Source organism: Chlorocebus sabaeus, chromosome 7, assembly GCF_047675955.1.
Source record: "Chlorocebus sabaeus isolate Y175 chromosome 7, mChlSab1.0.hap1, whole genome shotgun sequence".
NCBI classification, from domain to species: Eukaryota; Metazoa; Chordata; class Mammalia; order Primates; family Cercopithecidae; genus Chlorocebus; species Chlorocebus sabaeus.
Window position 1 is genome coordinate 38,192,765 of NC_132910.1, and position 13,077 is coordinate 38,205,841.

General features: G+C 38.4%; 1 protein-coding gene across 11 annotated transcripts in view; it reads left to right on the forward strand.

Annotated features, from left to right (window-relative positions):
• The window catches only part of PTPN13 (protein tyrosine phosphatase non-receptor type 13), a 221,670-nt gene that overhangs the window by 131,070 nt on the left and 77,523 nt on the right, over positions 1-13,077 (forward strand). For all 11 annotated transcript variants that reach the window (XM_037986516.2, XM_007999154.3, XM_007999157.3 and 8 more), the window contains 6 exons: positions 3,422-3,496; positions 3,619-3,793; positions 5,318-5,471; positions 5,749-5,887; positions 6,604-6,756; positions 12,543-12,725. In XM_037986516.2, the coding sequence (XP_037842444.2) occupies positions 3,422-3,496; positions 3,619-3,793; positions 5,318-5,471; positions 5,749-5,887; positions 6,604-6,756; positions 12,543-12,725 (879 nt within the window). The remainder of the gene's footprint in view (positions 1-3,421; positions 3,497-3,618; positions 3,794-5,317; positions 5,472-5,748; positions 5,888-6,603; positions 6,757-12,542; positions 12,726-13,077) is intronic.

Consider the following 13,077-nt stretch of genomic DNA (forward strand, 5'->3'; position numbering starts at 1 on the left):
GTAAGGCAGGCCTGGTGGTGACAAAAATCTCTTAGCATTTGCTTGTCTGTAAAGGAATTTATTTCTCCTTAACTTATGAAGCTTAGTTTGGCTGGATCTGAAATTCTTGGTTGAAAATTCTTTTCTTTAAGAATATTGAATATTGGCCACCACTCTCTTCTGGCTTGTAGGGTTTCTGCGAGAGATCTGCTGTTAGTCTGTTGGGCTTCCCTTTGTGGGTAACCTGACCTTTCTCTCTGTCTGCCCTTAACATTTTTTCCTTCATTTCAACCTTGGTGAATGTGACAATTATGTGTCTTGGGATTGTTCTTCTCAAGGAGTATCTTTGTGGTGTTCTCTGTATTTCCTGAATTTGAATGTTGGCCTGCCTTGCTAGGTTGGGGAAGTTCTCCTGAATAGTATCCTGAAGAGTGTTTTCCAGCTTGCTTCCATTTTTCCCGTCACTTTCCGGTACACCAGTCATATGTAGATTTGATCTTTTCACATAGTCCCATATTTCCTGGAGGCTTTGTTCATTTGTTTTTACTCTTTTTTTCTGTAAACTTGCCTTCTCGCTTTATTTCATTAATTTGATCTTCAATCAGTGATACCCTTTCTTCCACTTGATCAAATCAGCTATTGAAGCTTGTGCATGTGTCACAAAGTTCTTGTGCCATGGTTTTCAGCTCCATCAGGTCTTTTTAAGGTCTTCTCTACACTGTTTATTCTAGTTAGCCATTCATCTAACCATTTTGCAAGGTTTTTAGCTTCCTTGCAATGGGTTTGAACATGCTCCTTTAGCTCAAAGTTTGTTATTACCAAGCTTCTGAAACCTACTTCTGTCAACTTGTCAAAGTCATTCTCCATCCAGCTTTGTTCTGTTGCTGGTGAGGAGCTGCGATCCTTTGGAGGAGTAGAGGCACTCTGGTTTTTAGAATTTTCAGCTTTTCTGCTCTGGTTTCTCCCCATCTTTGTGGTTTTATCTACCTTTGGTCTTTGATGTTGGTGACCTACAGATGGGGTTTGTTGTAGATGTCCTTTTTTGTTGATATTGATGCTATTCCTTTCTGTTTGCTAGTTTTTCTTCTAATAGTCAGATCCCTCAGCTGCAGGTCTTTTGGAGTTTGCTGGAGGTCCACTCCAGACCCTGTTTGCCTGGGTATCACCAGTGGATGCTGCAGAACAGCAAATATTGCTGCCTGATCCTTCCTCTGGCAGTTTTGTCCCAGAGGGGCACCCAACTGTACGAGGTGTCTGTCAGCCCCTACTGGGAGGTGTCTCCCAGTTAGGCTATGGGGGGGTCAAGGACCCATTCTCAGAGCTCAAATGCCATGCTGGGAGAACCACTGCTCTCTTCAGAGCTGTCAGACAGGGATGTTTAAGTCTGCAGAATTTTCTGCTGCCTTTTGTTCAGCTGTGCCCTGCCTACAGAGGTGGAGTCTATAGAGGCAGCAGGCCTTGCTGAGCTGCAGTGGGCTCTACCCAGTTTGAGCTTCCCGGCTGCTTTGTTTACCTACTCAAGCCTCAGCAATGGCGGACATCCCTTCCCCCACCAGGCTGCAGCCTTGCAAGTTGATCTCAGACTGCTGCGCCAGCAGTGAGCAAGGCTCCATGGTTGTGAGACCTGTCGAGCCAGGAACAGGAGAAAATCTCCTGGTCTGCTGGTTGCTAAGACTGTGGACAAAGTGCAGTATTTGGGTGGGAGTGTTCTGTTGTTCCAGGTACAGTTTGTCTCAGCTTCCCTTGGTTAGGAAAAGGAAATCCCCCTACCCCTTGGGCTTCCTGGGTGAGGCAACACCCCACTCCCCACCGGCTTCAGTTTGCCCCCCAAGGGCTGCACCCACTGTCCAACCAATCCCTATGAGATGTACCAGGTGCCTCAGTTGGAAATGCAGAAATCACCCATCTTCTGTGTCGATCACGCTGGGAACTGCAAACTGGAGCTCTTCCTATTCAGCTGTCTTCCACTTTCATTCTTTCTACTCTATTTCTATTCTTGCTTAAAATGTGTCCTATTGGTTCATTGAATATTAATAAGCCCCTTATGTTAAACTTTTACTTTTACATAAATGTTATCTGTCACATGTTACATAATCAATTAAATTGAATAGAATTCCTACAGCAAACAATCAATGCGCTGTACAACCAAATGCAAAGAAGAAACCAACAAAAATGAAACTCTGGTAACATCCATTAGTTCAAGCACACACCTACACATACACGCAAACCACCTGCCTCTGGCCCTAAGATTAGCCCTGGTTTCGTTCTACCTTTTGCCCATTAAGATATAATCTTTAAGTCTTTTCTCAGACCTTCTCCCACCCAGAGTCTAACTTGTTTTAAGTTGTCTCCTAAACTAGTTCTCCCCTTTGGCCAAAACCCCAGAATATACAAGAGGAGGAAAGGGAAATCGTAGATTGAGAAGCAGTAAGTACAGAGTTTGCACTCCACTTTCCCCGTCTCATGGGTCCTTTATTTCCTGAGATATTTTCTTGCTGGTGACATTAACAGGGGTCAGAGACTATGTGACTGATACTATCCCTAGTTGCCACTATTTAAAACAAAAAGTACAGTGTCATAGGGTTCCAAGATAGTGATTACAGGTAAATATATATAGACACAAAGTAGACGTCTTTTAACTATGACCAGTTTTTTTTTGTTTTTGTCTGTTTCCTTCTAATTTTTTTAGAGGCAGGGTCTTACTTTGTTGGCGAGGCTGGAGTGTGGTGGTACGATTATACCTCACAGCAGCCTGGAACTCCTGGGCTCAAGTTATCCTCTGGCTTCAGCCTCCTAAGTAGCTGAACTACAGGCATGCACGACAGTGCCCAGCTACTTTTTTATTTTTTGTAGGAACAGGTTCTAACTATGTTGCCCAGGTTGGTCTCAAACTCCTGGCCTCAAGTGATCCTCCTGCCTCAGCCTCCCAAAGCACTGGGATTAGTTGTGAGCCACCACACCTACCCTACGATCTATTTTAGGCTGAATGTCACTTTCTAAGACAATGAGATTCTGTTCAATCACTTCGTGCATTAGCAATATTAAACCAAATCCTTATATGAGCTTAATAACTCTTTATTACTTCTTGAATACTATTTTTTTTTTTTTGAGTCTGAGTCTATCTGGATGCCAAATAGTGAAAACCCTGTAAAACAATATAAAAGTCAGGCATTATTTTTGACATCAGCATCAATAGTAGAAAACAAAGATGGGGAAAAACTTGTTTAAAGTTAATGTAAGGCATACTCCATTTATTTCTGTTCTTGGTAAATTCCGGTATACTTCTTCATGAAAGCTTCAACAATTTTTTTAGATCACCTAGTTCTAATGTGGTGATTTTATAGTTTCATAAGTAATTTATTATTGTTACATTATTTTTCCTTTCAAGGAAAAAACTAGAATAAATAGTAAAAACTATTGATTCTGCTTATGTGATTTGCAGAATTTCTTTGGCCCTGAGTTTGTGAAAATGACAATTGAACCATTTATATCTTTGGATTTGCCACGGTCTATTCTTGTAAGTAATAAAACCAATTTGTGTCACACTTAGAAAATAATTTCAGTAATTTAATGCTAAAAAACAGTTAAAATTTTAATAATGCTTATTTTCATGAATGCCATTTATTTTTTCAATTGTAGACTAAGAAAGGGAAGAATGAGGATAACCGAAGGAAAGTAAACATAATGCTTCTGAACGGGCAGAGACTGGAACTGATCTGTGATACCAAAACTATATGTAAAGATGTGTTTGATATGGTTGTGGCGCATATTGGCTTAGTAGAGCATCATTTGTTTGCTTTAGCTACCCTCAAAGGTACCAAGACATTTTGTATTTAGAGTACAGTTTGGAAACTTAGCAACAAGCTGACTTCCTATGTTTGTTACCATGCCTGACCTCATTTTGACAATTAGTAACTAAATGAACTAGTCAGTAGAAGTGAGTTATGAATTCCCTTTCTTCTCCCAGATACTTTCATTGTTTTAATAGCTGTGTTTGTTAGGCACCTTCTGTATCTGATTGGGAAGTTTTTTTTATTTTTTGCTATGGTTATATAAAAATAGATTTTAATTATATTTTAGGGACCATTTTCTATGTTAATGGCCTACATGTATACTCTAGAAATTAGTATCCTAATATGAATCTGAATATATAGCAAGACCCTATTTCTGAATTTCCACATCAGTTTATTTAGCCTACTATCCTAAAATCATAGTGACTTTTTAAAATGTCAATTATAATTAGTTATTTCACGTATCTTTTAAATATTGTATCCACTTAACTCCATGATGTTCACAACCACGGTGGTCTAAGACACATCTTTAGTAGAAGCCTCTCCTACTTACCAGTTAGAGTTGCCAGAGCAGTAAGAAACTTTTTGGAATTCGTCTCCTTTTTAAATAAATCATTATATTTGTAAGTTACTCTTTGATATTTCAGATTCCTCTTTACCTCAGAATTTAACTTGGAAAGCTTAGACAGCAAAGTACCATAAATGACAACTGACAGGTTAAAGGATCCTAAAACTCTATAAGCTCATAATATCTTCTGTATCCTAAAAGAAATATTTCCCTCAATATAGATTATTGAATTATTGTGCCTTAAAAATGAATAATTTATGCTGTAGACTCATCCAATAAATAGTCAATTAGTACCTACTGATGTTCTATCACTACTAATTTTACTTTTAGACTAATCAGTCAGTATTGTCTACATGAAGCTGATTCAGTTCATCCAAATTTCTGTTTATACTATACCTAATTTCTTATAGATTCTGCTCAAATCAAATTGTATTGAGTAATTCTTTTATTTGGAGAGAGTAAATAATAGTTAACTAATGACATTAAAAAATAAAATGATGAGTGTCATTCCTCCCAGGTTTCAGCTGGTAGCTCAATAATAATAAGTACTAGCTAATATTTATTAAATGTTTACCACATACTGTGTGCTTTAACAAGTGTTTTTATTCATTATGTCATTTGATCCTTATAACAATGCTGTAAAGCGAGGATTACCACTATCCTGATCTTAAAGACAAGAGAACTGATGTTTAGAGAGGTAAAATAATATATCCAGTGTCATACAGATAGTAATTGTGGCCAGGTGTTGAATCTAGGACTGTATGTCTTTAGAGCCGCCATTCTTAAAAGAGTGGGCCATGTTGGCTCCCATCTAAATGGAGTGTCTCAGAGCTCCCTGCCTGCCACATTTTTAACAGTCTTGTATTTATATTCTCATATGATACTCTTTTATGCAAGTCTGACCAAAAAGTGAAGAAATCAGAAGAAAACACTAAAGTAGTTTTTATTTTATCTGAATATTTTTCTCATTCTGTTTTAGATAACGAATATTTTTTTGTTGATCCTGACTTAAAATTAACCAAAGTGGCCCCAGAGGGATGGAAAGAAGAACCAAAGAAAAAGACCAAAGCCACTGTTAATTTTACTTTGTTTTTCAGAATTAAATTTTTTGTGGATGATGTTAGTCTAATACAGTGAGTACACAAAGGTTTCTCTTTTGCTCCTTTTGGACACTGGTCTTTTGACCCTTTGCTTACTGATACTGAATTACTTGATTCCAATCAATGATAATGTCTGCTTTATCATAAAAGTAATATTTCCTTCAACACAGTTTCTTTAATCCTTATGCCTTAAGAGCTTAAAAATAAGCTTAATAATAAACTCATGGAAACTAACCTTACATGCGTATAATAAAAATCACTGTAGTATTCAAAATCAAAGACCAAGATGTCTGTGTATTTGTTTTTTTAGACATACTCTGACGTGTCATCAGTATTACCTTCAGCTTCGAAAAGATATTTTGGAGGAAAGGATGCACTGTGATGATGAGACTTCCTTATTGCTGGCATCCTTGGCTCTCCAGGCTGAGTATGGAGATTATCAACCAGAGGTAGGATTTATGTTTTTTTCCAGGCCCATTTTTGTTTGGTGTTCTTACCTTTAACATAGTTAATGACTAAACATAATTCACGTGTTTGATGTTTAGGTCTGAAGATTTAGAGGCTTCTTTGGTACCTCAAAATGACCAAGCACTCCATGTATATCAATTATATAAAATCATGAAGTGTGGGATTTTTTTTCCTGTTTAAAGTTATCCTGTTTTGGAGTTTAGGAATATCTACCACTTACTCCTTCTGCCAAGTTCTAACCTACAGAGACTAGACACAGGAGTTATTAGTTAAATGTAAATTAAAAGGATCTTCTGCCTTCCACATAATGGGCTGGCAGCCTGGCAGAGCTTACTGTATGGAGAACTCACAGTATACTTAAAGCCTGATGTTTTTAAATAAAAGTGATCTAAGAGGAGGCAAGGGGCTAGAAGCTGTGCCACTGGAGCAGCATCCTTCACAACATTCATCCTAAACTATAGTGATATGAGGCCCTTGAATGTCACACTCGTCAAGCTTGCTAATCAGTTGAGTCATTTTATCTCAGTGAATAAAAAAAGAAAGACTGACTCATTTCTTCTAAAACTCATTCCTCAGAGAGAGATGTAGAAATAGAAGTACTTCATCTCTTAGCCAAAGCAAGAACTTCTTTAAGATAGAAGAGGATATTTTCCAATAAACGGCAAGCAATTGCTTATGAAAACATTCTTTCTTCTAGGTTCATGGTGTGTCTTACTTTAGAATGGAGCACTATTTGCCTGCCAGAGTGATGGAGAAACTAGATTTATCCTATATCAAAGAAGAGTTACCCAAATTGCATAATACCTATGTGGGAGCTTCTGAAAAAGAGACAGAGTTAGAATTTTTAAAGGTAAGCAAGCACGATTACAAATGATAAGCTTTGTATCTTTTTCAAGTAAGCAAGAAGTGTTAGAGGACACATATCTAAGAGTTCAAGTGCCAAAAACTGATACTGTGCATAATCTCATCTCATTTATTGCTGACTAAAATTATGGTATTTTAATTCCCATTTTGTAAAAAATGGAAATGAGGCTCAAAGAGGAAATAGAATGTTCTCAGAGACATGGGGCAAATATGATTTGAACACATCTCTATCTGGCTGTTAATCCTATGCTTTTATCTTATTCCATACTCAAAATCAAAATACATTATGCAGAAGAAGCAAATGAATTTGGTGAATGGCTTGATAAGAGAGGCAAGTTCATACTGATTCTAGAATTATTTGTTTTGCATTTTCTCAAAAGGCTTAAAATTCAGTTACATCCTTTAAAAATGATCTTCCCACTAAATGCCAATTAATGTAGATGGGGGTAGAGAGTCAGAAAAAAAATGACTTCTTAGGTTACAGTTCTATTAGACCTATAACCAGCTTCTATATGACCTCAGATAAATAGTGCATTTATGATCAAGAAAAATAGTACCATGTAAACTTCCAATGCAAATAGCAAATATAAGATAGTGTTCTATTGAAAAGACAAATTTTCAGAACATTCTTCTGTTGTAGCTTCCTAGGATGTAACAGTATGCCTTCCATTCGCTGCTACATATAGAAAGAAACCAGGTTTCCCAGCCCTGTGAAAATTTATGACAGGATTTTATTCACAGACTTACATTACCTTTAATCTAGTGTTCATGGAAAGAAAGAAAGGCAAGATGGTTTGTTCTGTTTGAGTCTAAATTTAAAGATATTAAATTATGGACCTACACTTTTCTTAGTTATTACATTTTTATACTTGTAGAAAGTAAGAAGTTACATTATAATTTTATTAATAAAGGTAGAAGGCAGATTGGCGCAGTGAAAAGAATTTGCATGAGGGTTTGCAGGCAGGCAGTCTTGCATTTGAATTCTTATTTCAACTAGCTGAGTGGCCTTGGACAATGTATGTAACTCCTCTAAGTTTCAGTTTTCTCCCTGTAATTAGCATGCCTAATGAATATTAGGTTGCCCTATTCCTTCTAATAATATATTCTGTTACTTCATTTCCCTTTAACTTCAGCATCTTTCTTCTAACTTAAGAAGTTTTATCTTGTTAACACAACCTTCTAAGGCTTCACTTTTGCTATATATTATGTTGCTTTTGAAATATCTTTTGTAAATCTGCTTTATTGAAGTATAATTTATATACAATAAAATTTACCATTTTTATGTGTTCGGTGAGTTTTTAAAATATATATGCCATTGAGCTTGGGCATAGTTATGCATGTCTATAATCCCAGCTGGTTGGGAGGCTGATGTAGGATCACTTGAGCCTGGGAGTTTGAGGCTGCAGTATGCTTTATCTTGTCACTGGGTTCCAGTCTAAGCAACAGAATGAGACCCCATCTCAAAATAAAACAGTAAAGTAAAATAAAATATAAAAATATATATACAGTTCAGTACCACAGTCTTGAGAACAAGGGTTAGCAAACTGTGGCCTGCCTTTTCTATTAATAGTTTTATTGGAACTAGTCTGTACTCATTTTTTTATATATCATCTGTATCTGCATTCATACTACAACCACAAAGTCCAGTCATTACAATAAAGATCATATGATCCACAAAGCCTGAAATATTTACTATCTGACCCTTTACAGAAAAAGCTTACCAACTCCTGATATAGCACATTTCGAATACATAAAGTTCTCTCATGTCTCTTTATAGTCAGTCCCCTCCCCCACCTCTAACCCTTAGCAACTACTGATCTACTATTACCGTAGTATTTTTTTTTTCTAGAATGTCATGTAAAAAATAATATACAGTCTTTTATGTCTGGCTTCTTTCACTTAGAATAATACTTCTTTTTGTTTCTGTTTTTGAGATGGAGTCTCACTCTGTCGCCAGGCAGGAGTGCAGTGGCATGATCTCAGCTCACTGCAACCTCCGTCTCCCGGGTTCAAACATTCTCCTGCCTCAGCCTCTTGAGTAGCTGGGACTACAGGCACGTGCCACCACGCCCGGCTAATTTTTTTTGTTTTTAGTGGAAATATGGTTTCACCATGTTGGCCAGGATGGTCTCGATCTCTTGACCTTGTGATCTGCCTGCCTCGGCCTCCCAAAGTGCTGGGATTACAGGCGTGAGCCACTGTGCCTGGCCTAGAATAATACTTTTAAGATTTATCCATGGTGTGGCATATATCAGTAGTTTCTTTTCTTTTTTTTCTGAGTAGTTTTTATTTGTGCAAATGTATAATTTGTTTATTCTTTTCATTAGTTGATAGATATAAAACTGTTATAAACATTCCAGTTCACATTTTTCTGTGAACACAGTTTTTATTTCTCCTGAGTAGATATCTAGCAATAGGATTGCTGGGACCTATGGTAAGTACATGTTTAACTTTGTAAGAAACTTCCAAACTGTTTTCCAAAATCATTGTACAGTTTTACAGTCCTACCAATAGTATGTGAATTTCAGTTGCTCCACATCCTTGACAACACTTGGTAGTTTCCGTCTTTTTCACTTTAACATTTGAAATAGGTGAGTAGTGGTATATTATTATGGTTTTAATTTATACTTCCCTCATTACTATTTATGTTGACCAATCTTTTCATGTGTTTAATTGCTATTTATATATCATCTTTGTTGATGTGTCGAATGAAACCTTTTACCCCCTTTTGTAACTGGTTATATGTTTCCTTACTGTTGAGAAGTACATGTTCTTTAAATATTCTGCATACAAGTCTTTTATCAGATATATGTTTTACATATATTTACTCCTAGTCTGTGGCTTGCCTTACATTTTCTTAACATTGACTCTTCTTTTTTATTTTTAAGAGTCTCACTCAGTTGCCCAGGCTGGAATGCAGTGGTGCAATCTTGGCTCACTGGAGCCTCCACCTCCCAGGTTCAAGTGATGCTTCTGCCTCAGCCTCCTGAGTAGCTTGGATTACAGGCGTGCACCACCACACCTGGCTAATTTTTATATTTTTCATAGGGATAGGATTTTGTCATGATGGCCAGGCTGGTCTCAAACTCCTAGCCTCAAGTAATCTGCCTGCCTTGGCCTCCCAAAGTGCTGGGATTACAGGCGCGAGCCACTGCGCCGGCCAACATTAACTCTTGATGAGCAAGTTTTCAATGTTAATGAAGTTTCCAATTTTTTTATTTTCTAGTTTATGGTTTTTATGTTCCATCTAAGAAATTTTTGCCCAACCCAGGGTCACAAATACTTTCTAAGTTTTATGCTTTTAGTGCCTGTATTTAGGTCTGTGATCCATTTTTGGTTACATTTCATATGTAGGGTGAAGTAAGGGTTGAAATTCACTTTTTTGGCATGTGGATATACAGTTGTTCCAGTAACCTTTGTTGAAAAGATTATCCTTTCCACATTAAACTACATTGATACAGTGTGTTAGTCCTTTTTCACACTGCTGATAAAGACATATACCCAAGACTGGGCAATTTAAAAAGAAAGAGGTTTAATGGACTTACAGTTCCACATGGCTGGGGAGGCCTCACAATCGTGGTGGAAGGTCTCACATGGTGGCAGACAAGAGAAGATAGCTTGTACAGGGAAACTCCCCCTCTTAAAACCATCAGATCTTGTGAGACTTACTCACTATTATGAGAACAGCATGGGAAAGACCTGTCTCCGTGATCCACTTACCTCCCACTGGGTCCCTCCCACAACATGTGGAAATTCAAGATGAGATTTGGGTGGGGACACAGCCAAATCATGTTCCGCTTCTGGCCCCTCCCAAATCTCATGTCCTCACATTTCGAAACCAATCATGCCTTGCCAACAGTTCTCCAAAGTCTTCATTCATTTCATCATTAACTCAAAAGTCCATAGTCCAAAGTCTCATCTGAGATAAGGCAAGTCCCTTTTGCCTATGAGCCTGTAAAATCAAAAGCAAGTTAGTTACTTCCTAGGTACAATGGAGGTACAGGCATTGGGTAAATACAGCCATTCCAAATGGGAGATATTGGCCAAAACAAAAGGGCTACAGGTCCCATGCGAGTCCAAAATCCAGCAAGGCAGTCAAACCTTAAAGCTGCAAAGTGATCTCCTTAGACTGCATGTCTAACATCTGGGTCACACTGATGCAAGAGGTGGGCTCCCAAGGTCTTGGGCAGCTTTGCCCCTGTGGCTTTGCAGGGTATAGCCCCCCTCCTGACTGCTTTCATGGGCTGGTGTTGAGTATCTGTGGCTTTTCCAGATGCATGGTGCAAACTGTCGTTGGATCTACCATTCTGGAGTCTGGAGGACAGTGGCCCTCTTCTCACAGCTCCACTAGGTGGTGCTCCAATTGGGACTCTCTGTGCAGGCTCCAGCCCCACATTTCCCTTCCCTACTGCCCTAGCAGAGATTCACCATGAGGGCCCCACCCCTGCAGCAAATGTCTCCCTGGGATCCAGGAGTTTCCATACATCCTCTGAAATCTAGGTGAAGGTTCCCAAACCTCAGTTCTTGACTTCTCTGCACCCACAGGCTCAACACTGTGTGGAAGCTGCCAAGGCTTGGGGCTTCCAGCCTCTGAAACAACAGGCCGAGCTGTACCTTGGCCCCTTTTAGTCACAGCTGGAGTGACTAGGATGCAGGGCACCAAGTCCCTAGATTCTACGCAGCAGAGGGACCCTCATTTTTTTCTCCTAAACCTCCAGGCCTGCAATGGGAGGGGCTGCCACAAAGGTCTCTGACATGCCCTGGAGACCTTTTCCCCATTGTCTTGGTAATTAACATTTGACTTCTTGCTACTTATGCAAATTTCTGCAGCCAGCTTGAATTTCTCATCAGAAAATGGAATTTTCTTTCTATCACATTGTCAGGCTGCAAATTTTCCAAACTTTTATGCCCTGTTTCCCTTTTAAAACTGAGTGCCTTTAACAGCACCCAAGTCACATATTGAATGCTTTGCTGCTTTATTTGTTCTGCCAGATACTCTAAATCATCTCTCTCAAGTTCAAAGTTCCACAAATCTCTAGGGAAAGGGCAAAATGCTGCCAATCTCTTTGCTGAAAAAAATAAAATAAAATAACAAGAGTCACCTCTTCTCCAGTTCCCAATGGGTTCCCAACAAGTTCTTCATCTCCATCTGAGACCACCTCAGCCTGGACCTTATTGTTCATATCACCATCAGCATTTTTGTCAAAGCCATTCAACTAGTCTTTAGAAAGTTCCAAACTTTCCCACATTTTCCTGTCTTCTTCTGAGCCCTCCAAACTGTTCCAGCCTCTACCTGTTACCCAGTTCCAAAGTCACTTCCACATCTTCAGGTATCTTTTCAGCCATGCCCCACTCTACTGGTACCCATCTGCTGTATTAATTCATTTTCACACTGCTGATAAAGACATACCTGAGAGAATGCAATTTACAAAAGAGATTTAATGGACTTACAGTTCCATGTGACTGAGGAGGCCTCACAATCATGGCAGAAGGTGAAAGGCATGTCTCCCATGGAGGCAGACAAGAGAAGAGAGCTTGTACAGGGAAACTCCCCTTTTTAAAATCATCAGATCTCATAAGACTTATTCACTATCATGAGAACAACATAGGAAAGACCTGCCCCCATGATTCAATTACCTCCCAATGGGTCCCTCCTGTAACACATGGGAATTCAAGATGAAATTTGGGTGGGGACACAACTAAACCATATCATACAGCTTTATGTCACCATTTACCAAAGTGTGTTGCTATGGTATGGTATTATTCCAACAGGTCTGCCAAAGACTGACAGAATATGGAGTTCATTTTCACCGAGTGCACCCTGAGAAAAAGTCACAAACAGGAATATTGCTTGGAGTCTGTTCTAAAGGTGTCCTTGTGTTTGAAGTTCACAATGGAGTGCGCACATTGGTCCTTCGCTTTCCATGGAGGGAAACCAAGAAAATATCTTTTTCTGTATGTCCATTTAACCTCTTTTCATTATATTTTCAAATGTTATTACCAACTTCCAGTATAACGTATTAACAGACTTTCCTTAGACTCTGCCATTCAATGGGGATAATACATCTTAATACTATTTAACTCTTCCTTTGTAGTTGTAGAAAGTATTATTGAGATTTTATTTATGTCTGGTTTTATCAACAGGTGATTTTTAAGATTATTACACATTCCTGACTGGTTATATGCTCAATTAACTTTAGTTAAATTACAACCAGGTTGAATTATCTGAATAAGTCAGAACTTATTTTAGGATGTAACGTCTCACATGGAGAAATCCTCCTAATGTTTTTAAGATAGATAATTATCT